Here is a 27,597-nt window from a genome sequence, read left to right as displayed (position 1 = left end):
ATTTTCATGAAAGGAACTTCCCTGGTATTCTAGGACAAAGACATAAAACTAACAGTTAATGTTTTGTATGCCGTTTTGGCCATATTGAATAAATATCTGTATCAAGCATTTTTATCCTAGAATCAGAGTGGTCATAAACATATGAACACACAGTTAAAATAGTTAATGTGTAAACTGAAATGTAGATCTGTGCCCATTGTTATAGGCTTAATTTCAGTTATACTTTAATTACAAGGTTAAGCCTCCTACTTCGATGAAATAGCTGCATCTGATGACAATATTCTGGACATCATGCCTTGGGCACTTCATACACTCTCACAGGTTTGTGGCAACAGTATTATGTTGAGCATCCTGTGCTTTGAATTCTGCTCCTCCCACCCCACCTCCGCCACTAGTCCGGATACTCAGTTTTTGACCTGTAGCCTGTATTAATAGCAAGGGCCTTTGGATAAATTAATAAAGCAGAAACTATCTGAGAATAAGGAGACTGGCTCTGATTAATAAATTGTAATTACAAAATAAAAGGGACATAAAGGCTCTATCGAGGAATAATAAAATATCAGTCTTTGTACATGAATCAGTGATTACCCTTGAATGAGAGTTTATTATGACCAATAAGGACATAAATTTTCAGAGCTCTTAATACCACATAGTTAAACCCAGTGGACAAAAATTTCGATTTTTCAAAGATAATTCTAATAAAGTAACTGTAGATTCATATAATTTGCAGCACTGTCAGAAGTTAGAAAAATTGGTTACTGTAATTCAGTTTATAAAGCTATTATTTATTTTAACTCAGTTTTACTTCAGTTTATGTCTACATTTTGAAAATCTTGACTGTTTATGAAATGTGTGAATTAAAACCAGTAAAATCAGTACTGGAGGCTTTAGGATGCTCAAGTAAATTAGATTTTTATGAGTAAATAAACCCTGCTGCTGCTGCTAAGTCACTTCAGTCATGTCCGACTCTGTGCGACCCCATAGGCGGCAGCCCACCAGGCTCCTCTGTCCCTGGGATTCTCCAGGCAAGAACACTGGGGTGGGTTGCCATTTCCTTCTCCAATGCAGGAAAGTGAAAAGTAAAAGTGAAGTCGCTCAGTTGTGTCTGACTTTTTGAGACCCTGTGGTACCATTTTTACACTGTGATAAAGCCAAGGAAAAGCAAATTATAAAACTAGTCTAATATCTAGTGATTTGCATTGCTAGGCAAGGGTATACCTATTCATGGAAAATTGGGCTGAACAGTTTGTTGACGGGAAAAAGTTAACAATTTGCACTTATGAGGAAAGAGATCAGTTCATGAAGACTTTGCTAATTAACTATTGAAGGTTAAGCTCTGTACAGGACAATTTGTAAGTCTGTAGATCATCAGTTAAATAGGTTCCATGTTTTATTAGTCAGAAGTTTTCAGTTAGGCTGGTGTGAGTTTGCCTGTGGGTCACTCAAAAGTCAAACGTCAGTTTTTCCTGTTTAGAAAAAAGTTTTCAATTAGGTTGGTTGGTGTGGGTCTATACCTGGGTCACTCAAAAGTCTCAGTTACTTAGCTTCAGCTGGTGAAACTCTGAAACATCATCACTGGTTGTCAGCTTCCGCTGGTTAAAAGTTGCATGGGAATGGCACAGCCAGTTTGAGATCTGCTCCAATGGGAAAAATTTCCTTCTACGTTGTGAGTATCAAATAGCTATAGTACTTCTATCCCACTGGATAAGTTTACAAGAGTGCTATAATAGTTTCATTTCAAAGTTTTAATTAAAACATGGTAAATTTTCAACTTTGTTTTTCTGGTAATAATGAACATTGCATCTAATTAAACTTAGGATGAACATTTTATTAGATATTAAACATAATATGTGTAAAAGAGGATATACAGTTTTCAAAAATGAAAGGAAATATTTGAGCAAAAATGAAGTACTCTGTGTTAAGATGGATATTGATTTAGCCTGAAATAATTCCGTTGGGTTTGCTTTTGTAATACTTTGTGAGTTTTGAATATGCAAGTGGACATGGTGAGGTTTATTTTGCTGTCAGTGGTTAAAGTTTTGGAGGCAAGAGCAGTATCTCTTGGGTTGAATCAAATCATACAGGGACTGGGACTACAGTCAGGAAATTTCCCTCTCCCAAAACTCAGTTAAATAGATAAAACAATAAGAAAGTTTGTTTCAAGTAAAGCTCCCTTTCCTGGTTTCAGCCAAGGCTATAAAACTGAGTGCTATTTGGTGTATGCCCTTGGGTGCACAAGAAAGAGAGGCAACAAAGTTCTAGATGCTCAGAATAAATGTTGTTTAAACTTTATTCTAAATAACTCAACTGTATCCCTCAAGGTTCTTGGTATTTATAATTCTGAAGTTAGTTAGCTCCAGCGCATCTGACCTCACACCCCTATTTTCCTTGTGGATAGTGATGAATGAAGTAGCCCTTAACAATCAGAGTCAATTGAAATTCAGTGAGGGCATCTATCGGTATCATAATATCAGATTTGGGCCAGCATTTATAAGTAGGTAATTAGGCATCTGGCTTTTCTTACTGTGCTGAGATCCCAGCCAAAACCTGCCCGTGGGATCATGGAGGCTCCAGGGTGTTCTCAGTCACTTCAGTCGCTCAGTCGTGTCTGACTCTTTGTGACCCCATGGAGTGCAGCACGCCAGGCCTCCCTGTCCATCACTGACTCCTGGAGTTTACTCAAACCCATGTCCATTGAGTCGGTGATGCCATCCAACCATCTCATCCTCTGTCGTCCCCTTCTCCTCCCGCTTCAATCTTTTCCAGCATTAGGATCTTTATAAATGAGTCAGCTCTTTGCATCAGGTGGCCAAAGTACTGGAGTTTCAACTTCAGCATCAATCCTTCCAATGAATATCCAGGACTGATTTCCTTAGGATAGACTGGTTTGATCTCCTTGCAGTCCAAGGGACTCTCAAGAGTCTTCTCCAACACCATAATTCAAAAGCACCAGTTCTTCGACGCTCAGCTTTCTTTATAGTCCAACTCTCACATCCATACATGACTGGAAAAGTCATAGCTTTGACTAGATGAACCTTTGTTGGCAAAGTAATGTTTCTGCTTTTTAATATGATGTCTAGGTTGGTCATAACTTCTCTCCCAAGGAGTAAGCGTCTTTTAATTTCACCATCTGCAGTCATTTTGGAGCCCCCCAAAATAAAGTCTGCCACTGTTTCCATTGTTTCTCCATCTAATTGCCACGAAGTGATGGGACCAGATGCCAATATCTTTGTTTTCTGAATGTTGAGCTTTAAGCCAACTTTTTCACTCTCCTCTTACACTTTCATCAAGAGACTCTTTAGTTCTTCAGCTTCTGCCATAAGGTGGTGTCATCTGCATATCTGAGGTTATTGATATTTCTCCCAGCAATCTTGATTCCAGCCTGTGCTTCCTCCAGACCAGAGTTTCTCATGATTTACTCTGTGTATAAGTTAAATAAGCAGGGTGACAATATACAGCCTTGATGTACTTCTTTCCCTATTTGGAACCAGTCTGTTGTTCCATGTCCAGTTCTAACTGTTGCTTCCTGACCTGCATACAGATTTGTCAAGAGGCAGGTCAGGTGGTCTGGTATTCCCATCTCTTTCAGAATTTTCCACAGTTTATTGTGATCCACACAGTCAAAGGCTTTGGCATAGTCAATAAAGCAGAAGTAGATGTTTTTCTGGAGCTCCCTTGCTTTTCCGATGATCCAGCAGATGTTGGCAATTTGATATCTGGTTCCTCTGCCTTTTCTAAATCCATCTTGAGCATCTGGAAGTTCAGGTTCACGTATTGTTGAAGCCTGGCTTGGAGAATTTTGAGCATTACTTTACTAGCATGTGAGATGAGTGCAACTGTGCAGTAGTTTGAGCATTCTTTGGCATTGCCAGGGTGTTCTACTTAGGTCTTTCTGTTAGATAGTAACCCTGAAGCCATGGCCACTGTGACTATGCCAAACTAGAGTCTGAAACAGAGAGCAAATTGCCACGAGGCTCATTTCCAAGGGACCCACCACAACTACATAAACACAGTACCCAGCGCCCCAGTTGTGGCTGGCCTGGGGGCTTGTGTCTGCTCTCAGCCAGGCTGTCAGGGCCACACTGGACAGGCTCTGCTTCCCCCTGAAGTCAGAAGGCCAATAGTCGGTAGAGAGATGAGCTAATACAATTGAATAGAGCATTGCTAGTCACACATATGAAAGTGGAGGACTGTTAGCAAGATGTTAGAAGAGGTTCCAGCAGTAAATATGCTCCTTCTGTGTACTGTGTTATAAAGGACTTTTCAAATGCATTGCTTTATTGGATGCTTATAACTACTCAGTGGTGTTGGAGAGGTTTGTATTTTTATGACCACTTTTATGACCACAGATGGATGAAGGAAGAAGACAGAAGGGTTAAGTGATTTGCCATGTCTGTAGCCATTGGAGGAGAGTTTAATGAGGAGGGGCATATTTTCAGGTGTTTTGGGTTAGGGTTTTAAAATCTGGATAGCATGAACTTTGTAGTTGGATCATAGTGTGGTAGCAGTGACTTTCTTGTTCAGGTAATCAGAAAATATTCCTGCCATCCCTATGCTAAGTTGTAAAGATTTATTAAGAAATGTTACAAGGACTTCTCCCAGAGAATTTACAGTTCCACTTTAGAACATACATGCACGTAAACTATTTCTGTTAGGCAGTAATAACACTCAGGTGCCAGGGACTGTGTGGGTCGTGGCTGACCGGTACAGCAGTAAGCCTGTGGATGCCAACCTGTCCTAATAATTCTGTCCCTGTTTGTTTTACAGACGTGCATCCTTTACTGGGGAAATGCTCTGTCACCTCTGTCAACAAGAATATCAAGACTTGTTGTTTTTAGGGGTAGAGGGGGATGAGTATGTTTGTGACCATTTTCAGTTATTCACTAGGAGGGCTCATTGGGCTCAGAGTATATTCCCTTCTCCAGGAAATCTTCCCAACCCAGGGATCGAACCCAGGTCTCCCACATTGCAGGTGGATTCTTTACCAGCTGAGCCACAAGGGGGAAGCCCAAGAATACTGGAACGGGTAGCCTATCCCTTCTCCAGCAGATCTTCCCAACCCAGGAATCGAACCGGGGTCTCCTGCATTGCAGGCGGATTCTTTACCAACTGAGCTATGTGGGAAATATTACTCACAGCTGTGCTTTATTATAACAAACAGCTACAAAGCAGAGTCAACAGAGGAGAGGAACGTGGGATAAGGTCCTGCCAAAACCAAGTGTAAAGCACCAGAAGCCTTCTGACAGTTGCAAAGGACGCACTTAATTTTTCCAACACAGATTGTGACAACTTGTGTGAAATACTATCTCCTGGGTATAACCTGAGACTTGGTGGTCAGGTTTTTCTTGGGGGTCTGGTGACATAATCACCTCCTGCCCAGCACAGACCCAGCCTCCAGACTCCAGAAGGAAAGCAGCTGTTCATACACCAGGGGGTTTGTACCAACAATTCAGGCACAGTGAGCCACCCTCAACTGGGGAACCCCTCCTGAAATTCAAGTTCCTTAATGCCAGCCAAGGACCCACACTGCAAGCAGGCTTTTGTGAAGATAGCAGACTCATGCTTGTTTTGTGAATGCCTCTGAACTGAGCGATTCTATAATCGCTTAAGTTGTTGAGAAAAGGATATTGATGGAGAAACTTTTCGGAATCCAGGGAAGTCCGATGTTAAGAAGAGGTCACATTTCTTGAAGTGGGATTTGAGGTTGGACAAAAAAGAGAAGGATTCAAGGTGGAATTGCAGAGCACCAAGGTTTGACCCTGGTCCCAGTCTCCTGTCCACGTGCAGGAGATGGAGAGGAAGAAGGAGAATTGAGATGTGTTTTAGGAAATCAGGAGAGGCTAGAGGACCACAAAGGAGGAAATGCTCATTAGTATATAAAATGCTGCAAGCAGGTAGGAATTACGGGGACTGCAAAAATGCCGCTAGGACTTCTTTTAATAATGTGTACATTGACTTTCTTTAAACTTAAAGTTATCTGTACACATTAAGCAAGACATGCAGCTCGTTGCCTTTAAAGCTTTCCTGCCCATCACATCTTTCTATTTGCTTTGGGTCACTTAAAAAGCTTTAAGAGTTTTGGGTCATTGATCTGCATTAGTTTGTTTGGCTTAGATTTCACAGGCAGATAGAAATGGGTGAGCTTTGGGAAAGCTAAAAAAAATTTCCTTGAGAGTTACTGCGTACTTCTCTCTGGTAATTATTTAGGGACAACAGCGGCCAAAAAGCGTCTCTTCTTTCCTTGATGGAAAAGTAATTCTGTTTGTTCATGAAGAGGATTGTGTTTGCCATTCCATTAATCTCATTGCCGTTTGCTGGCGAAAAATGGAAATTGAAAGCTGCTTGTTTTGAGTCCTGACATCCCGAGGGGATGATGAGAGTGTTTGAATTTCCTTTTCCACTCTTGGACGTCTCCCAGACTCTCGCTTCTAGGTCACCTGACTGTCTCCTGCTTCCTTTCTCTCTTCGTGGCTTCTTGATGGTATAGTTGTGTAGGACCTCTGAGATGGATAACCACTGTTTAAAAAAAAATCACGTGAACCAATAGAGGCTTCTTTTTAACTTAAAATAAAAATGCACCAGAACCTCATTTACTTGGTGAAGGGTTGATGATTTGGGGACTTCCCTGGCAGCCCAGTGGGTAAGACTCTGCCTTCCAGTGCACAGGGCACAGGTTCAATCTCCGGTCAGGGAACTAAGATCCCACATGCCACACAGTGCGGTCAAAGAAAAAAAAGTTTTTGTGGCTGACTTTGAGTGCTAGTGATAAAGCGAATACTGGTGCCTCCTCTCTCACACTTCAGAGAATTTGGTGATAGGAAAGGTGGTAGAAGGTGGAGATGTAGGTGCCTGCGGTGGCATTTGCTGTCTCAATTCCCTTAAGGCCAGGGCCTTACTGACTTCCTTGGACTTCAGGAGGGCAGATGCATACTCGATTGGAAATGGTTTTTAATTCTCTGTCTCTTGTTCTAATATTCTAGGGCTTCCAGCAAAAATTCTCCTTCCACAGTAAAGAGATTGTGGCTATCAGCTGTTCCTGGTGTAAGCAGGCGGTAAGTTTGGGGATAAGATAAAACAAAGTGGGCTCCTGTTTTCTCAAAGTAGAATTATGTCATGGCTGGAGTTCCTGTCTGTAAGTGGAACATTATCCTAATTTATGTATTATTTCTCTCATAGGATCTGTGGAGGAAGAAAGACACATTAGAACTGTAGAATCATAGGATAAATGAGCTGCAAGAAACTAGAAATTAACCCCTTTATTTATATACATTGAAACCTGGAATCCCAGGTCAGAAAATTCCCTCCTGATTCTATCTCTGAGTCTAGAATGGAGGGATTTTCACTCCAGGGCCACTTGCCCCGTAGTACACTAGGTCATCGATGACGACTTGTATAGAAGGAAGTTGCAACCTTAGATAATCCCTCTGGCAAAGCAGTTCAGACATCTTGGTTCTTCTGTTTTTGATGTGGGTGAATTTTTTTCTTAATGGGACTGTGTTAGGATTAGAGCGGGCTTATATTCTTCCTTAGGTTTGGATGTTGTTATAGTTGGCTGTATGCTCATTGAAATGTTACTCTTTCTTATACTTGAACATGGATACTCATATGGATCCAATGATAATTTCCCTTTTTACTTTTCCTCTCTTCTCTTTTTTTCATTTTTTAACAGCTCTGTCCCAACCAGATGGTTCTTTTTTTTTTTTTTTTTTTTGGTCTATGAACCTATTTTTTTTTCTTTAGCTAGACAATGGAGACTGACTCACAAGTTAGCAAACTGTGGCTTATAAACCAAATCTGACTGCTGCCTGTTTTTGTAACTAAAGTTTTATTGGAACGCAGCCATGCCCATCCTTTATGTATTGCCTCTGGCTCCTTTTTTGCTCCAGCAGCAGAGTTGAATAATGCAGCAGAAACAATATGGCCCCATAAGACTAAAATATTTACTATCCAGTCCTTTTATAGAAACAATCTGGACCCCTGCTCTAATCTCTCAATTTACTGGTTTTTTAAACTGTCTTTGTAATTGGGATATATTGTCCCCTCACTGCACAGCCAACCTGGAAATAAAGGACTGTGCTGTTTAAGCTTAAGGGTTAAGGCTGTGCAGATAAACTTCAGACTTCCAGGTGGCTTAGGGGTAAAGAATCCGCCTGCCAACACACAAGAGACGCAGGGTGCATTGGTTGGAAAGATCCCCTGGAGGAGGGTGTGGCAACCCACTCCAGTATGCTTGCCTGGAGAATCCCATGGGCAGAGGAGCCTGGTGGGCTACAGTCCATGGGTTCACAAAGAGTCGGATATGATTGACTGAAGCAACTTAGCCCATGCACTGCACACATCGGCTTTATCTAGTCCCCAAGGCAGGAGTGGAAGATGCATTTACTTGAAACATAGGAAATTGGCTTTTTTTTGTGGGTGAAAAACCTTTGCATCTTTGCAGTTCCATTATGTTCAATCTAATAATTTCTCTGGCATATTTTCACTAGCCCTCTCCTGTCAGGAGGATCTGCTGTTACTTGGTAGGGACACCGTGGTCAGGAAAGTTCAGTGTTTGCTGCATCACCCTCCGGGCACGTTTTTTGTTCTTGGCATTTCTATCTCCTTTCAGTTAATTGTTTTACAAGTAGTCTTCGTGCTTCTGTTCAAGAACATGTTCACAAATATAAGGGAACATGTTTCCTTTCACTCAAGGAACTGTGCAAATGCCAGTTGCGCAGTTACAACTGGCCATCAAGACAGTGCCTTTGCTTGGAAAAGAAGAAGCAGATTTAGGCCCTTGGGGTCCCCAACACTGTCTATGCTTGTTGTTTCCCTGATCTGGTGAGACGACACTTGCCAGGTAGCATCCACGCAGCCTTAGATAGGCTGCACATGCTGCTACCCTGTAGCTGCCAGGTTGTGGTTAGATGGTTGATCCCAGGTCATTTAATTTGGGAACTGTCGTGCTTAACAGGGAACTCATATGCTTTCTTTTCTTGAATCTGTAGTCCAATCAAATCACTAAAAAAACAACTTTCACTTGACCCTTGTGGCAGAGTTTTGATCAGTTCTGTGTATCTTTGGGGGCTTCCCTGGTGGCTCTGTTGGTAAAGAATTTACCTGTAATGCAGGAGACCTGGGTTTGACCCCTGGGAAGACCTGGGAAGATCCTCTGGAGGAGGGCATGGCAGCTCACTCCAGTAATCTTGCTTGGAAAATCCCCCTGGACAAAAACCTGGCTAGCTACAGTCCATGGGGTTACAAAGTTGGACACAGCTAAGCGACTAATCACAGCATGTGTATTGTTGAGTTTCCCAGGGCCCCACGTTGTAGAAGTTGATTTTTCAAGGACTAAAAATATAAAACCTTTTAAGACAGATTATGATGGTGGTGTATTTTAACACTATAGGTAGTTCCTTCTAGGATATATGATGTCAAACAATTAAGTGCCTTCTGTGGGCACTTCCTGTAGCAGAAAATAAAACTGTATTTGGGAGCTGGGTTTCATGTATTCGGGTCCTGACTCTACCCCTTAAAGGTCATGCAGTTTTAGACACATGTCTTAGTCTCTCTAGAGTACTCAGGTGTAAATTGTGAGAGTTGGAGTCGGCAGTCTCTGAGATTTCTGCCACGTTAGAAATGCAACGGCTATTCATATGGGGGTTTACTTGAATTATTAAAATTATTTTTTTAATTATTTCAATTGGAGGATAATTACTTTGCAATATTGTGTTGCCAACAATACTACATGCCGGGCAGCAAAGGAGACACACATAAAGAACAGACTTTTGGACTCAGTGGGAGAAGGAGAAGATGGGATGACTTGAGAGAAAATGACTTTTTAAAGAAAGAATTCGAATGACATTTCTCTGGTATATCAAATTGTTTGCAAATCACAAACAATTTAGGGAGAATTATTTATTATCTTATTAATTAGTATTTCATGCTTAATTGATTTAGTAATTTGCCGCTGGATCATGTCAGATCTTGAAGCTACTCAGTGGTAGAGATAAAATTGCCCTGATGTGATGTAATTGGGGTGGCTATATTTGACAGTTTTCCTGAGACAGCCCTAGTTTATGTCTGCTGTTCCAACATAATTATTGTCTCTGCTCCCTTTCATTCTTAAAATTGTTTCAGTTAAGATGATAAATTATGTGGTCACATTAAGTATAATCTAAGTAGCAGCTACTGTTAATTTTTTTTTTAAATCACTATGATTAAAATTTTAAAGCCCATAATTGTATAATGGGGATTTGATGTCTATTAGAAAACAAATGCTACCACACATTATTGTCACTTTACAGTCACAAAAAAGAAAAAAAAAATTACTGGAAATGTAATTGGCCTAAGGTTACTCAGTCCATTGGGGTATATAGCTAAGCCCCTGGAACCTAGGTATGGTTATTATCATTAGTCTATATTGACTTCCTTCCTTTCAAAAATCAAAAGCACTTTAGATTTGCCAAGTGTGCTAGGACCATTATTTTTTCAGCAGCTTTAGACAAACCCGGCAGAAGCAGTCTCTTTGTTTCCTCTCTAACAACTCTCTAGGAGAGACAGTTTTTTTTCTTCTGGGTCCCTTACACAGGAGGAACTACTGGGAAGGATTGATGTCTGTGGATAGAAAAACGAGAGGCAGATAGGAGGAATGTCACTCTGCTCGTCTTCATTTCCTTCTCAACATTATCCCAAATCAGCCAAGTCTGTGAGGAGCACAAGCCAAGTGAAACAAAATTATGTGCAAAGTTAGCCTTTCTAGAATCCTCCAAGTCTCTAACATTTTTAATGTAAATATCCTATAAAAGGTTATCAAGTTTCAGCTGGTCTATAAACTGAGTTCTTGTAATCAGTTGCTATCAGTTTATAAAGTAGAATGAATTTGTAATCTGGTCTCTTAAGTTCCTGGGGCTGGTTGGGCAGTGATGGGGAGCGTGGGATCTCTATGTGTGTGTGTGCACGAGAGCGTGTGCTTAAGTATACACACATGCACTTGTTCCTTCTTGCAGCGGCATTTCCTTCCGTGCAGAATTGTTAACTGGCCTGTTTTTCCCTTCAGTTTCACAATAAGGTGACCTGCTTCATGCTGCATCAGATTGAGGAACCCTGCTCCCTGGGGGCTCACGCTGCTGTTATTGTTCCACCCACCTGGATCATTAAGGTGAAGAAACCTCAGGTAACTGCCGGGACCCTGGTGTTGCTGGGCCAGCTCAGAGAAAAAGGAACTGCTGCTTCTTGCTTTTCTCCCCCCAACGAGGCTCTGGGTTCCTACAATCTCTGCTCACTCCTCCCCACAGGCCCATGCTTAGCTTCTCAGTTCATCCCATTAGCCCATCCCTGTACTGCTGTTGGGCTCTCTCATGGAACCAGCCTCTTCTTCCTAAAGAAATCAGAGTTTCACAGCAGGAGTGCTTGCTCCCCATTCAGATGCTAATATGTATTCTCTCGCCCGGGCGCTCTGCTGAGTTCCTTAAAGCCCTTTGGTGAGCGGTGCGTGCAGCTGATTCTTACACAACTCTCTTCTCTTGCAGCCTGGGCAACCCCAGGGAGTGACTGTGAGGGCGCACGGTGGTGCAGGCTTCAGTGTTGGGTTGCGATTCCCACCACTTCCAACCCCAACGCAGACTGTGGGTCATGACCTTCCCCAGTACACGAGGCCTGCTTAGAGAGCAACACTCTTTCCTTAAGGCAAAGTAGAATTTATCCTCTTAACAGCTAATCTTATTCTGTATTCAAGCCTCCTTGTACTTTCTGCATTGCAGGCTGATTTTTAGGTCTGAGCCACCAAGAAGCTCTTTTGTACGTGTGTTTCCCCTTAAAATTCAGCACTCTATCCAATTGTTTTAAAGTAAACATTCAGCTAAATCAACACGTTTTCATCAAAAACCTTGATGGTATCAAGAAGGCTGCTAAGCACTGTGAATGTAATACCTGATCTTTGCTCTGAAGAACCATGTAATTACTTTAAGGAAAGATCAGGGAGAGCTTCATGAAGCAGGTGGGTTTTATTCTGCTTCCTTAAAGGTGAATGGGACTTAGATCAGTGGAGAAGAAAATGACATGCAGGAGAATGGCAGGAGCAAGTATACTTTGTCCAAAATTATATCCATGGGGCTGTGAGACTAGATTGACTGCAGAGAAGGTTTATGTAGGGGGTGAGTAAAAGGGACGAGCATAAGATTGTTCAGGCCTGACTCAGAGGAGATTTTTGCTCCGTGCAAACTTTATCCTTTAACAAAGGAATGATTGAGTAAAATTATATATATATATATATTTTTTTTAAATATAATTGTTTAACTAGCACGAGTATGTAGGATGACCTAGTGGTATGGGATTTTGGATGACTGAAGATAAAACAGGAAAACCAGAAGACACTATCACTCTGCAGAGAAACTCTAAGTTTACTTTTGTAAACTTTAAAAGATCTTTAGGTTGTGGAAATTTGCAAACAAGTGAAGAGAAAGAGATGATCATAATGAATTCTATAGCCATGAATGTTTCTGCTGCTGCTGTTTCATCTGTCCCTTGCCACGCTGTATTGTTCTTTTCATAATTGAATTTGTTTTGAGATTCCCATGCAGTTCTAAGAAACAGCACAGAAGGAACCCGTGTATCCTTTACAAACTTTCTCCTCATGGTGCCACCTTGTAGTATCAGGGCATAACATCAGAACTAGGATGCCGACATGATCAGTGGAGACAGAACAATTCCATCACCATCAGTGGCCTTCTGTTACCCTTTCGCTGCCACATCCGTGCTTCCTCTGGCCCCACCCCATTTACTCTGTCTTCTTGAAAGTGCAAGTCTCCCTTTTTCCCTTTTGCTAGGGTATTTTAAAGCAAAGTTTAGCTTACCATTTAATCTATAAATGCTGCCTTTTGTTTCCCAGAAAGATAATACTTCAGAAAGACAATTCCATACCATTACTTCACTCATCAAAATTAATTAATTTGAGGTGGCATCTTTAAATTATTTTCTGATTGTTTTAAATATATCTTTTTTACAGTTATTTTTTCAGACTAAGATCCAAAGTCTACAACTTCTTTTTTGTTGACTGATCTCTTAAATCTCTTTTAATCTATAGCACTCTGCTCTCTTATTTTTCCTGCCAGTTATTTATTGAATAAATAGGGTCACTTTACCTACAGCATAGCTCATATTTTAATTTTGACTGATTGTATCCTTATTGTGCTTTAAAATCATTTAAATCCTCATTTAAAATCATGGCCCATATTTCTTACAAAAATATTTAGATGTAAGGACTGAGATTCCGGTTTAATTTCTTGGCAAAAGGACTGTATGGGTATTGATGTCTTTTTCTGTAGTGTTGCTTTTAATGGAACATAATACCAGATTGTTCACTGTTAGTGGTGTTAGGATTCAGAAACTGTCATCCTAATCCATTTGTTATAAATTTGTCCTTCTGTCTTTCATCTGTAATTTTATCCATTACAGACTGTTGCCTAAATCTTTTATTTCATTGGGTTTTGTTAAAGGGTGATTTTCCAATTTTTACTCTTCAATTTTTAGCTACAGGTTTTCTATGAAGAGACCTTGACCTTATTACCTGCAAATATAATACATAACAGATGCTTTTGTGTTTGCCTTTGTTTGTAAATTTTCATAATAATAAGTTGGTATCTTAGCAACTTTTATTAGGTTGCTGATTGGTAGCAATGGTTTTTGGAAAGTAGTTCAGAGTCAGGATGCTAAAGTCCAAAATTTTTTAATAAGCCACCTTTTTATTCCCATCTATGATTCAGGACATTGTGATAATAAGAATAAAAGCTAACATTTATTGAATGCTTTGCATGTGTTACATATTTTAAATACTATACATTTAGTATCTCATTGTTACAGTGCTCTTATTAGCCCCACTTCACAGCTGATGAAAGTGAGGAATAGAAAAGTGAAACAAATTAGCTGGGGCTATACAATTATTGGTGTGAGATGTATTTGAACCCACAAATTGTGATTCTGAAATCCAAGCTCTTAATGATATATCATGCTACTTTACCATGTTGCTAAAACCAGCCTTGATGAATTAGATAACTTTAAAAATTTTGGTGGTCCCTTCTCCCCTGGGTCCCAAAGTCATCAAGTAATTTAACTAATCAAGTTCTGTATAAAAGGTGGTGTATAATGAGCCTGAGGGGCAGAGTGGCAATAGGGTAGTGGTGAAGCGCTCTGGTTTGCGAACCAGGCAGCCTGGACTCATAACTTTGCCCTGCCACTTAATAACTTATTTCATCTCAACTTAATCTCTTCTACTTCAGTTTCTCCTCTGTAAAGGGTAAATAATACTCGTACCTATTTCATAGAGCTTTTTTGAGGACTGGTGAGCTAAAACACATAAAATAACATGCAGAGAACAGTACCTGGCTCATTGTAGCCACTCAGATTTTAGCTCTTGCTGTTTTCCTTCTTATTGACTTTTAGGAGCACAAGGTGTCAGGTGAAGCTGTGCAACAACAGATGACAGTGGGACAGTCAAACAGGGGTCAGGATAGATGTTACTGATTCCTGAACCTTCTGTGTTACAGTGAAAGGAGACGTGAAGAGGGTGAGAGAGAGACCCAATGCAAGGGGTAGAAAGAGTCAAGAGTAGAGGCCATAGCATCGTATCTACGGTGTTTCCAAGTGCACCTCGAAGTCTTACTGTAGCTGTTGTATTTCACACCAGAGTGGGATTGTATATTCACTAGCCCAATTTTTCCCAGGGGAGACAGTCAAGACCTGCTCATTTACTAAATAAAAGAATAGAAGAAGACAGGGAGAACATCGACACCTAGAAAATGGAAGGAGGAGGAGGAGAATGTTTGCTAGACAGAGAACTATGGTAGCATGAAGTTTCATTATTAAAAAATGAAAAGAAAAATGGGGCAGTCATCAGTGTTCAATTCTGTAGACATGAAAAAAATACCAAGGGTTGAAAGAAGTCCTTGTGTTTGGAACCAGATCATCGATAAGTCAAAGCTGTAGTTTTGTAGAGTATAGGGCATGGGTGGCAACCTGTTACAAATGGTGTGGAAGCAATAAGATTAGAGAATTTATTTGGAGACATTGGGTGGGAAATCTTTTTTTTTAAAAGGAAAATTTGGAAAGTAGATGGAAAACAGCAGATAAAATGCTTTCTGAGCATTTAGAGCTTTATGTATCTTTCCACCTGTACCATATATTTCTGTGTTTTCCCACTGGGGCTTCCCTGATGGCTCAGTGAGATAAGAATCTGCCTGTAATGCAGGAGCTGCAGGAGGCAGAGGTTCGATTCCTGGGTCAGGAACGATACCCTGGAGAAGGAAATGGCAACCCACTCCAGTATTCTTGCCTGAAAAATCCCATGGACAGAGGAGCCTGGTGGGCTACAGTCCAAAGGGTAGCAAAGAGGCAGACACGATTGAGCACAAGCACCTACCTACCTGTTTTTCTGACACTGCTTAATGATGATAATGGAGAAGAGCCTTAATTGAATTAAATAACTGTTTAATTAACCACATTCGAAGATGCTGTTACCTGCGGCAGGAGGTCCAAAGATGAATCAGATGTTCATTTGATGTCCACAAAGAGTGTACTTCCCAGGGAGGAAAAAGACACAACAGTCTAAATCATTGGTTGGAGTCTTTGTGAATTTGATTCTGGAGAGGAATTCAGCCACAGGTAAATCCTTAATATTGGGTTGGCCAAAAAATTTGTTCAAGTTTTTTCCCTAACATCTTATGGAAAAACACAAATGAGCTTTTTGGCTAACCCACTGAAAGTGTAGTTTTCAGATGTCTGGGAAGGGATATCTATTTGACCGGTGTGCATCTCATGGGAGAGACACACATATGGAGGTGAAAGGAAGGGGCCAGAGAGTTGGGTTGCATCAGCCCTGCTCACTGAGACGCGTACACATCTAAGGCACAAAGGGGTATATGCCACCTAAGATGTAGAAACACGGTGGAGACCTGAAGCAAAATTGAGCTGCCTCAGTCATGGAGAACAGTCTAGGCTCAGTGGAAAATCTGGCCTGTGTGCTTGGTCTTGAAGGATGTGGGCCACATCCCTGGCAAGAGGGATGAGGAAGGGTGATGCGAGCCAACAGGATCTAACTGAGAACAGCAGTGAAGATGGGTCATGAGATAAAGTCGGCTTTATTTGTGATGTTTGTGTCTAAATAAATGGCTCTAAAGAAGAGTAAAGGAAATTTACTGGAGCGTATTATGGTCTGAAAAAGTGGGTTGTAAAGAGATGGAATTAAACCATATATTTTCGTTCACTGTGGAAAGACGGTGGATTCTGAGTGGATAATGACTCTGTGACCAGCTGTGGAGTTGGGCTCTGTGTGAAAGCTTGCTGGATGATTTGCTAGGTTCCATCACCAAATTACTTGGCGAGACCTGGAAGTGAAAAGATGATGGAAGGTAGATAACTGAAAGGAGTTAAAATGAAAAAAAAAAAAAAAATTTAGTGACCAAGCCTCAATCAGTGAATATAAAGTCCAAGTTATATTTGAAGTTACAAATGTCAGTGTTTGTCCTCTGGACTGAAAATGTTAGAGGATAATGCTTTGGATGAATGAATTAAAGATATTCAAATACTAGTGCAGGCACTTGGAGCTGATGGAGCAAGACTCATGTGGCATGAACTTTTTGTGAGGTCAGATTTGTGGGGGACCCTAGAGGTGTGTGTTTTTAATAAATAACATTGTTCTCTACTTAATGCTTCAAACTTTGGCTTTTCTATTAGAAAAATCATAGGGAAAAGTCTATATTAATACATATATATTTGATTCCTTTTAAACTGCTGTGGATATTTTATAGTTGATTTACGCAAATTCCCTCCCAATGGATATCTATATTATTTCTAATGGTCTGTTTATAAAAATGTCACAATCAACTCCTACCCAGCCTTGTATGGGCTTTCTCCATGCTAGTCCTTATCCCTTATGATTGGATTATCTTAAAATGCTAGGGCTCCCATGGTATGTAATAGCAATGACCAACAATCTCCCTCAATGCCCAGTGCCAAAGACTTCCTTTGGTCAATCTAAATGTCACACTTGCTGTGTGAAACAAGTTGCTGTGATTTGGCCAGATATGCTTGAGAAGCTGCTGAGACCCTGTCCTTAACTTTCGGAGGAAGTTTTCCTGATTCTTCTGCTTGCCTGTCCTTATAACAACCATTGCTGCAATGCTAAAGCTGGAGCAGGGCAGAGTGAGACTATCCTTCCATAGACAAAGTCCACGGAGTGCCCTCTTGTTATCCATCAGAGTTTGGTCCAGTGTGTGAATGGAGGAAGACGTCATCTGGGATGATGAAGTGAGATATGGTATCTTTAGACCTGTTATTATAATTGATCCTTTGCGATCCTGTCACCTGAGGAAATCCCAAGAGTTAATAAGAGTAGTAAGTTGGGTTTCATTCACAGTGGAATGATTCATCCGTAGGATTTCATAACAGCCCAGGAAGGCGTCATAACTGTGATAAAGACTGTGTTGATAGGATTATTTTTGTGGCAAGGTAATCCTGTGCCACAATACCTGGGACAAGAAAACAAAAATCCTTTATGTTAGGAATTTCACAAAAGAGTGGGCACAGAATGTACGGAGTGAATGCTGTTGGGATCAGAAGAATGTAAAAATCCAGAGAAGAGCACTACGTTTTGCTGTTTGGACAGTTGAACTTGTAGAATGAACCCTTTGCACCACTGAGTTAGCTGCTTTTGATAACAGTGCTGCTTTGTTTTAGAACCCAGGAAAAGTATTAAAGGTTTCTTGGCTGTTTTGTCAACAATTCTAGATAATAATGTCTCGGTATAATTTTTTCATTCTTGGGAACCATGTTTATTTAACTCTCACAAGACTGACCAGGCAGAGTAAGTGATATTGTGGATTAGCAAGGCTTGAAGACTTGCCTTGGCCAAAACACAGCCTGAATCTGCCTTCGCATCCATCTGTTCCTCACTGAATTAAGCTGCCTTCTAAAAGAAGTGATGTCCTGAGACAGAGATACATGTTTACACAAGGACAGAAAGAAGCCTGGGGAACTTGGAGGTGTGGAGTTCCATAATGCTTATCGTTTGCTCTTTGACCATCTGTAGGGAGGTAAGCTTACTCAGAGCTCACGTACAAGCGTCCAGGTACTGTAAGTCAACCACTGTGCTTGAGCTTTCCCCCTTCTTGTTCTGTGAGACGAAGGCCTCAGGTGCGTGTGGCTTGGTGAGGTTTGGAAGCATTTGCATCTGTGTTTAAAACAAAGGCCATTTTTGTCTGTCTGTTCCCTATGAGAGCTGAGTCCCCTGCCTACTCCTTTTTCAGACATGCAGCCTTATTTTGGTATGTTTTTCTAACCCTCTTCTCAAACACACTTGATCAGCAGGATCACCTGAAGAACTGTGATTTCTGTGATCAAGCAAGTTGAGGAAACAGTCCCTCAACTTGGTTCATGTGCCCTGTCTCTTGGAGTTTAATTATTGAGTCCTGTCCAGAGCCGAGGCCCATAGTATGTTCCTGTAAGTGTTGGTGTCCCACATTGCTCTTGGCACTAAATCAATGAAAATGAAATAAATTAGGAAACAGTCACCACTTCCTAAGGACCCTTTATGAAATTAGGGAAGACTCAGTCAGTGTCGTGAATTATAAAAATACTGACTTATTATTTCCGCAATGATGTGGGTGCCTACTGTGTGCCAGGCATTGGTGCTGGGGATATATAGCCCTCAGAGGCAACTGATAACATTGATCAAAGTGTTTCTCACGGGATGGATACCAGGTTAACTACTTTACATGCATTTTTTTTTTTTCATTTAAACTCCACAACTGTCTTTTGAGGTAGGTATTCTCACCTTCCTTTGAAAATTAAGAAACCTAATTCAAAAGTTTGACTTGGCCAAGGTTATGGAGCTAGTAACAGAGAGGTTCAGAATTCAGTCTGTCAAATCCCACATCTCACAGTTCTTACCCCAGTGATTGGCTTTACTCTATGCAGTACATACAGCTCCTCATTCTACCTTTTGTACTTCAGACAGAGGTTCTCAATGCTGGCCACACTAGAATTCCCCAGGAGCTTTTATTATTTTATTTTATTCTATTCCATCCTGTCGTAATCTATTCTATTCTGGGGAGCTTTTAAAAAGTATCTTTGCCTGGGCTTCACCCTAAACAAATTAAATAAGAATATTTGTTGGGGCCCAGGTACCAACACTCAAAGCATCATGAATTGCCATAAGTAATAGACGCTGCTTCTGCCAATCTAATAGTTTTCAGCACTCTCCTTGGAATATTTGACTGAGTAAGCATTTAAAAGTTCCAAGTAATTGTTCTTCCCTTTTAATAAAATTGGAAGTAGTCAAAATATAGCAAATACTCAAAGACTGCAGAAGTTTCCCAAAGAGGGACATGATAATAGATCCAGTTAAAGAGGAATTTGGAAACTTGGAGATCTATTTGCAGGAGAAATATAGTCTAAAGTGAGTGAGGAGAAATATAGTCTAAAGTGAGTGATGAGAAATCACCTGGCATCGGGAACACCCATGAACTTCTGGATTTCTTTTCTGGTGAGATTCAGAAAACCTGAAGACTCTTTTAATCTGATGAGGGAAGAAAACCTTGGGACAAATGGTGGTTCAAGAAAGTTTCCTTCATCCTTGGTGAGCACAGGCCACAAATCAACTCTTTTTTTTCTTGGTCCAAATGCAAATAAAAGCTAAATAGTTTCAGTCTTACTAACTTCGATGTGTTCATATATGATGTACTCTAGACTAAAAGGTTTATTTTGAATGTTCAAAGAAACAATACAATGTTGAAAAATAGATATCTAAGTTTCTTCAAGCTGTTTGAAAACATTTAATTGCTCAAACAATGCATGTGTCTATGCTTATGTAAACTTTTAAGTTAAAAATTTTGTATTTCAGGCTTTCAACACTTTGTAAAACATCTACGTCATGGTAGTAATAGCTTGCCTTTATGAAGATGGCCATCTAATTAATGACTGACTCTCCACTAATTAAACCTGATTTTGCCTTGCCTTCAGCCAGGGAGCTGTGACTGTTCCCAGAAAAAGGTTCTTCTCAAAGCATCTGTATCAAATATTAAGAGTAAATAGCTGAAATAATCAGAGTTGTGGTCCATACATTCCCTAGAAAGAGAAAGACAGGGAAAGTAAATTTGGGGTCCCTGTGTTTCAAGTTGGATGCGCTTCTGTGAGAGGAAAAAGATCAAGGTTGCCAAGGGAGGGAGGACTTTTTTAAACCAGTGGGGCCTTAGCCAGGAAAAGGAAGAGCAGTGACTGCCACTCTGCATTTTGAAAACCAAGCCATGAATGCTGATAGAAGATTTGGATCATAACATTTCAGTGGCGTTGAGTCATTTCATATGAACAGGTCATCTCCTATAAAAAGTAAACAGAGGGGGAAAGAAAGAAAAAGAAAAAAGAAAAACGTGAAAAATGGCCTCCTTTTTTACATTTCCACATAGGTGATCTCCATACCAGGAGATGAACTTCTTGAACTTGGTTGGGCGGGAGACGGACCTGGTTGGGCGGGAGACTGGAGCCCCTCAGAGAATTTGGGATTCTTCCATATTTACTGGGAGGGTTGGCAGGTATAACATGTGTTGTTATGTGAGTCCATGAGAGCCTCCAGGGTTCTAACTCCGTGCCTCTCCGTGGGGTGGGGAGTCAGTCGCTCACTCGCCAGCACGCGACTGGGTTCTGTGTGTGGCTTCCCCATGAGCAGTGGCTTGGAAGTGTCAAAGCATGAGAAGCATGCCCTGCCGAACAGCATGCGCCGCCGTCGCCTTCTCCATGGTCCTGCATGGGCGCGCTCGCGGCCCGGCGGCCTGCCGGCTCAGGGCTCCCTTCTTTCCCTGCAGAACTCCCTGAAGGCGTCCAATCGGAAGAAGAAGAGAACAAGCTTTAAAAGAAAAGCCAGCAAGAGAGGAACCGAAGTAAGTGCTTGAGGGTGATGGTCCAGGGAAATCCACCTTCCTCTCCACCGTCTCCCCGTCTGACTTGACCTGGCCTGAGCTCCTTTTGCTGATGTATCTCCCGCCACTCTCCTTCGCCATACCCTAACCACACTGGGGTTCTGCCGGTTCCTTTAAAATACACACATAAAACCTCTTGCCACTTGAGAGTCAGAGCATTTGCTTTTGTCTATGGAAGTATTATCCCAAAGATGATGAAGATGAGAGCTAGAATGTATCTAGTGTGCTTCAAGCCTATAGAAAAAAAAAGATCATGGCTAAATTCTTGGGGGCAAGTTACAGCTTGAGACACTTTCTCATGTTGAGTGAGCCCTGTGAAACAAGATGCAGTGTATTTGGGGGCATATGTTGATTTGGGGGGATGGGGTGGGGAGTGGCAGTGGTTCTAGAAATATCTCACTTTCATTGCTTTGGGGCTGCTTTTCAAGTCTCAATAGTGCTGCTTTCTTTCTTTAGCAGGAAAACAAAGGTCGTCCTTTTGTGATAAAACCTATCTCTTCTCCGCTCATGAAACCTTTGCTTGTGTTTGTAAACCCCAAGAGTGGAGGCAACCAGGTAAGTCGATTTTCATGCGTTTCACTTGGAAGTTTCAACACTTTCTTGAAAACACATTTCCTGACACCCAGTAAAATAGCACTATGTGGGACTCCTAGCATTGGAAGACAGCCAGTTTCTCCAGTAAGGCACAGCTTTACAGTTGATGGGGCCAGGCGAAACCTCGAGGTTCTAGGATTTATCCCTCTGCTTCCACGTCAAGCTTCACTAGAGGTGTCAAAAACCGAATTGCTAACATTTTACTTACAGATTTTCAAGAAAGTTCATGCTACAAACTCTCAGTGTTTCAGCTTTTGTAACTCTTATAGTTAGGAAGCCCTTCATGAGCTTGTGTGTTTGAGTTAGTCGCTCAGTCATGTTCAACTCTTTGTAACCCCATGGACTGTAGCCCACCAGGCTCCTCTGTCCATGGAATTCTCCAGGCAAGAATACTGGAGAGGGTAGCCATTCCCCTTCTCCAGGGGATCTTCTCGACCCAGGAATCGAACCCAGGTCTTCTGCATTGCAGGCAGATTCTTTACCATCTGAACCACCACCTGTGTTTCTTTCTGCTGTAATTGAGACTCAACTACATTTTCCCCTGTCTTCAGAGGAAAGAGAGAATAATGATTTATTGTCCATGATAATCATGAACAACAGACACCACCAAGGCTACCAAAAATATATCAGCTTTCACAGGTTTCATTTGGTCTTTGCCCAAGTCCTATAGAATGATTAATATCAACCTCATTTGAGGATAACGAATAGCCTTAGAGAAGTAAAATTTAATAACATGTTTAATGTACACAGCTCTTTAAAGGATAGAAATTGTTCCAGAATCCAGGTCTTTGTCTCCTCATCTAATTCTCGTCCCACTCTCAGGCTTCTTATCAATACTCCTCTGTGGGTTCTGGTTTTGCTGTGACTTTCATGTGAGTTTGGATGATATTTCCTGTGTCCGTTAAGTGCACATTTTACATTTTGAGACAAGGTTCCCTGAAGTGTCACGCTAAGCAACTTAAAGATTTAAAACTGTTTTAGTCACCTCGTGTAAGTAGGCAAATCATAGAATTAAGATTGACCCAAGATAATGCTTGTTCTTATTAGTAAAGTTAATGGGTATTTTCCAGATCACATTAATTATAGTAAAGCTTCTCATTTAAAGAAATATTATCCCCCTTTCCTTTCTTCAAAATTATTATTATTATTATTTTAATTTGTGCATTTACTTAGTTTTTGGCTGTGCTGGGTCTTCATTGCTGCACGTGGGCTTTCTGTAGTTGCAGCATGTGGGGGCTACTCTCTAGTCGCTGTAAGCTTCTCACTGTGGTGGCTTCTCTTTTAGAGCATGGGCTCTAGGGTGCAGGCTCAGTAGTTGTGACAGGTGTTAGTTGCCCCGTGGCATGTGGGATCTTCCCGGACCAGGGATCAAACAGGTGTCTCCAGCATTGCAAGGTGGATTCTTAACACTGGACCACCAGGGAAACCTCCAAATTCTTTTTCTTTTTTAAAGATTTTTTTTTTTAATGTGGGCCATTTTTAAAGCCTTTATTGAATTCGTTGGGGCTTCCCAGGTGATGCAGTGGTAAAGAATTCCTGCCAATGCAGGAAACGCAGGAGACTCAGGTTTGATCCCTGGGTTGGAAAGATCCCCTCGAGTTGGAAATGGCAACCTGCTCCAGGATTTTTGCCTGGAAAACTCCATGGACAGAGGAGCCTGGTGGGCTACAGTTCATGAAGTTGCAAGGAGTTGAGCAAGACTGACTGACTGAGCATATTGAATTTGTTATGATATAGCTTCTGTGGCTTATGTTCTGGTTTTCTTTTGGGGGATGCCATGAGGCATGTGGTATCTTAGCTCCCTGACCAGGAATCCAACTCATGCCCCCTGAATTGGGAGGCAATGTCTTAACCACTGGACTGCCAGGGAAGTCCCCCCAAAATTCTTAATATTAATTCTTCTGTTAAAAGTCTATATTAACATTGTAGAGAATAGGAAAAAGAACTGTTGTAAGTAGAGAATTTATTTTTAACATCCTACTCTTTTGATTTACTGAGTGATGATCTTCATGTTGTAATGATGGTGATCCTAAAACTACCTCTTGAGAAATTCTTGGGAGTGAAGTTCAGTTTGCTCTGAATCTTACTCCCTCTCTAGGTCTAGTCTTTCCATAGCCTAACTAGGGTTGAGGGTGTGGTTGGGAACCATGGAACACAGCACAGTTATTTAATGTAAATGACTCCATGAATTTGGCCACCTGAGCTCCACATGCTAATTAATCTCAGGTACATTTTATCTTACAAGTCTATGTAAAGTGCATTAATTAAATTCTTATAAGCTTTTCCTTTAAGGCATTTAGAAAATTGTAGATGATCTCTGGTTTGGAGAAGGAGGCAGTCCAGTTAAGATACATCCTGTTCCTGTTTCAATCTCTGTATAAATTATTAAAGACAGGGACTTCAGAGATGATCTAAGATTGTTTCTTCTTTCACTAAATAGAAAACAGCTCAAGGAAGCAGAAGTGAATTTTCTAAGGATATTGTGTTTGTTAATGACACAAAAGGGGCGAATGGGAAAACGAATCTGAGCAACATTAAGGAAATGTGAATTCTCAATTGAGTGGATCAGACCACAGGTGCTGTGAAATTTCAGAGGCAAGCAGTCACTTGGGAGTGATAAGGAAATGGTGTCAGGGAAGTGGCTGAAACAGAAGATGGACACCACTTAGTTGTGCAGAGGAAACTGGGGTCATGCCCTCTTCTTCCTCTCTCTTGCATCACGTTCCTGTTCACCCTTTACTGCTCAGTAGCACCTTTCTGAACAGTTGCTCAGAACTAATTGGCTTGTCGGCTATGCTCCTGAAGGCCATGGCGCACATGTGTACTATGTAAATTGCAGCATTAAGTCCTGTACTGTGTATATTCTGTGTGTCTGTTCCGAAGAGATACAGGCTTAGTTAATGCCAGGGGCTGCCCCTCTGAACCTATGATTTCTAGTGCACAGTGCACAGGAATGAACTATAGTTGTTTAACCAGCAGTAGGTGTAGAAGGTGGGATGTTGTGATGAAAGTGATTCATTTTGAGCACAATATAATGGGTAGAGCATACATATTAAGTTATTAGAAATGTGACTAAAGATTAGAAAGAACTTGTGGAGCAGTGTCTTAAATCCTGGCTGAGGATTTTGGATTCATATTAAAAATTTTGTTTTTTGATATTTAAAGATTTTTTTTTTAGTTTTGAAAAATATTTTTTTTAAATAAAGGAGTAATATGATGGCAGATTAATTAGGCACATTGAGAATACATATAAGTCAGGAGGCTATTCGTTAGCATAAATTAGAGGACCTTGTTCATCCATTCTATATAAAATAGTTTGCATTTACTAATCCCAAACTCCCAGTCTTTCCCTCAACAGCAAGGTCCTACTGAATAGCACAAGGAACTATATTCAACATCCAGTGATGAAGCATAATTGGAAAAAAATATGAAAAATAATATATATTATATATGTATATCTGAGTTGCTGTGCTGTATAGCAGAAATTAACACAACATTGTAAATCAAATATGCGTTAATAAAAGTTTTTAAAAATTGGATGGAGAGCACAATGGATGGGCCAGTGAATAGACGGGTAGACCTGTGGGTTAAAGGATGGATGTGTGGATGAATGAATGGACATGGGGATGAACAGATGGGCATGGGGATGAATGGGATACTTAAAGGGAAGCAAGGCATCAAGATCTTCCAGCCGATTATCTGGAAAGTGGCTTTGTTATCAATGGATTTTTCAGGAAAGGGAAGAATTATTTTGGGAAAGATGTCGAAATGTGTTTGAAGAATTTGAGATCACAGTGAGGTATTCAGGTTTTAAAACTGGCCTGTTATTAGAAGCAAAAAGCTTCCTGACTTTGCTGTCACTTGAGGCACTTTGGCTTATGAATTGCCCTAATGAGGTCACCTCCAGAGTACCTAGGATTCTCAGAAATGTGACTAAGCAAATCAAAATGAATAGTGTGTAACTTTAAACTTCTGTGTATTTCCTCTGTAAAGTAGAATTCTTTTTTAAAAAAATAGTTATTTATTTGGCTCTGCCGGGTCCAGCTGTGGCGCAGGGGTTTTCATTCTTCGCTGTGGCGTGTGGGATCTTCTGTTGGAGAGTGCAGGATCCTTTCTTTCAGGATCCTTTTTCAGATCCTTTTTAAGCAGCTTGTAAGATCTAGTTCCCCGATCAGGGATGCAACCCAGGCCCTCCCCCCACTCCCCTGCACTAGGAGCTTGGAGTCCAGACACAGGACCACCAGGAAAGTCCCTCGAATTCTTTACTAAGCATGATAAATACAAAGAACCTTGTTTCTAAGCACAACATGAAATGTTGAGAAAGCTGTAGAGAAATCCAAACACCCGTCTATAATTAGAACCTTTCAAACTGACCTCCATATGTTTATGGTTCCTTCTTCAGTGTTAGGATGGTACACCTCTAACCACCCCCCACCCCCAGCTGGGGTGAGCAGGGCAGAGTCATGGTCAGGGGTGACCTAACTCCTCTTTTAGGTCTAGCTGTGGCCATACCGTGCCCTTCACACTGCACACGAGTCAGCTGCAGGATGGGGGCAGTCAGACAATGAAGTAAACCACCCCACTTGGCAGAACGGAATCAGAGGAACGGAGTTTCTTATTCCTCAGCTCCCTTGGCTCTCTGACCCAAATGAGCCGCAGTTGAGACCAAGAGGCAGAGAAGAACAGAGGGTGGCAGTGAAAGCAGGCTATCCCCAGGAAGGAGGAAGGGGGAGGATGTGCGCGTGCTTTCTGACCTGGGGCTTCTCCTTGGGGGGCATTCTGTGCTCAAACCTGACATGATGTGGTGTTCTCCTTCGAGAAGGAGGCCATTCACGTTTATTTACCTTAGAGACAAATTGAGATTAATAACATGACCTCTGTGTGTGTTTGACATCCTCAGATAGCCTTTGGAATGCCATTCATCAGAATCTTTATCTGGAAATTTTCAGTTTGGGGAAAATTCAGGAAATTTCATCCTGACGTTAGGGTTCAGTCCGGGGAATTTCTATCTGAATGTGTGCCTCTTACTCTCCCCTCTTATAGTCCAGTAGTTTCCCAATTTCTGTGTAAATGAAACCCATGGAAACGCTTGTTAGACATATTCTACCCCATAAAATCTGGTGCTGTGTGTCTGGGGTGAGGCCCGGGAATGCCACTGGTGAGCATCTCAGGTAATTCTGATATCAGTCTTCTGTGGGACTCATTTAGGGACACATCATCAGAGTCCTGTCAGGGTTTCTGGGATTACCTGGGCCTTGTGTGAGGAGCACAGCAGGTGAGAATTTATTGGAGATGAAGGTTTATTTTTTTTGTTTGAAAAATAGCGTCTCAGTTTGTCCTTATTGTCTTCAAGGAGGCTCATCTCTTAGCCCAGAGAAGTGGTTCTCAACTCCCACTGCCTTTAAAGACCCCAGCAGCCTTTAAAGACAGTGATGTGCGCTCCACCCTATGCTAAGACCTGTGAGTACAGGGCGCCTTAACTAGTCTAAGCTCCTAGATGATTTTCTTGTCTAGCAAGTGTTAAGAATCATGGCCTTTTTTCCTCTTAAGCTTCTGTGTGCATGAATCACCTAGGGATCCTGTTAAAATGCAGATTCTGATTCAGTGAGTTGGGGTGCCTATGAAATCCTGCTTTTCTGACAAGCTTCCTGGTGCCACCATTGCTGCAGCTCGGAGACCACACTGATTCACAGGAGTTTACAGCAATTAGTAGAGAAATGGGGCTTCCGTTTTCTAAAGAATCCTGCCAGTGCAGGAGATGCAAGACACGTGAGTTTGATCCCTCGGTCATGAAGATCTCCTGGACTCTGTTTTTTGATTGTTAAATCAGGGCTTTTGCCTTTTAAGAATTGATTTGTCTTGCTCATCTGTGTCTAGATATAAAGTACTCCCCCCACCCCTTTCTGTTCTTGAAGGTTAGGCTTCAGACTTAGACACTCACACACACACACACAACCTTCTTAAATATCTATTCTTCAAATAACTCGACTACATCGCCATCTGGTGGCAAGTAAAATGCCTATAGCTCTTTTTTTTTTCTTCAGTATTTTTTCAGAAA

At 41.2% G+C, this 27,597-nt stretch overlaps 1 protein-coding gene across 1 annotated transcript in view; it reads left to right on the top strand.

Annotated features, from left to right (window-relative positions):
• DGKI (diacylglycerol kinase iota) overlaps positions 1–27,597 on the top strand; it is a 504,567-nt gene that overhangs the window by 245,461 nt on the left and 231,509 nt on the right. Inside the window, exons 7-10 of the mRNA XM_052638497.1 lie at positions 6,981–7,052; positions 11,039–11,155; positions 20,832–20,906; positions 21,402–21,500. Of these exons, the coding sequence (XP_052494457.1) occupies positions 6,981–7,052; positions 11,039–11,155; positions 20,832–20,906; positions 21,402–21,500 (363 nt within the window). The remainder of the gene's footprint in view (positions 1–6,980; positions 7,053–11,038; positions 11,156–20,831; positions 20,907–21,401; positions 21,501–27,597) is intronic.

This window comes from Budorcas taxicolor, chromosome 4 (genome assembly GCF_023091745.1).
Source record: "Budorcas taxicolor isolate Tak-1 chromosome 4, Takin1.1, whole genome shotgun sequence".
Taxonomy (NCBI): Eukaryota; Metazoa; Chordata; class Mammalia; order Artiodactyla; family Bovidae; genus Budorcas; species Budorcas taxicolor.
Note: the sequence above shows the minus strand (reverse complement) of the source record. Positions and strands in the feature narration are given on the sequence as shown.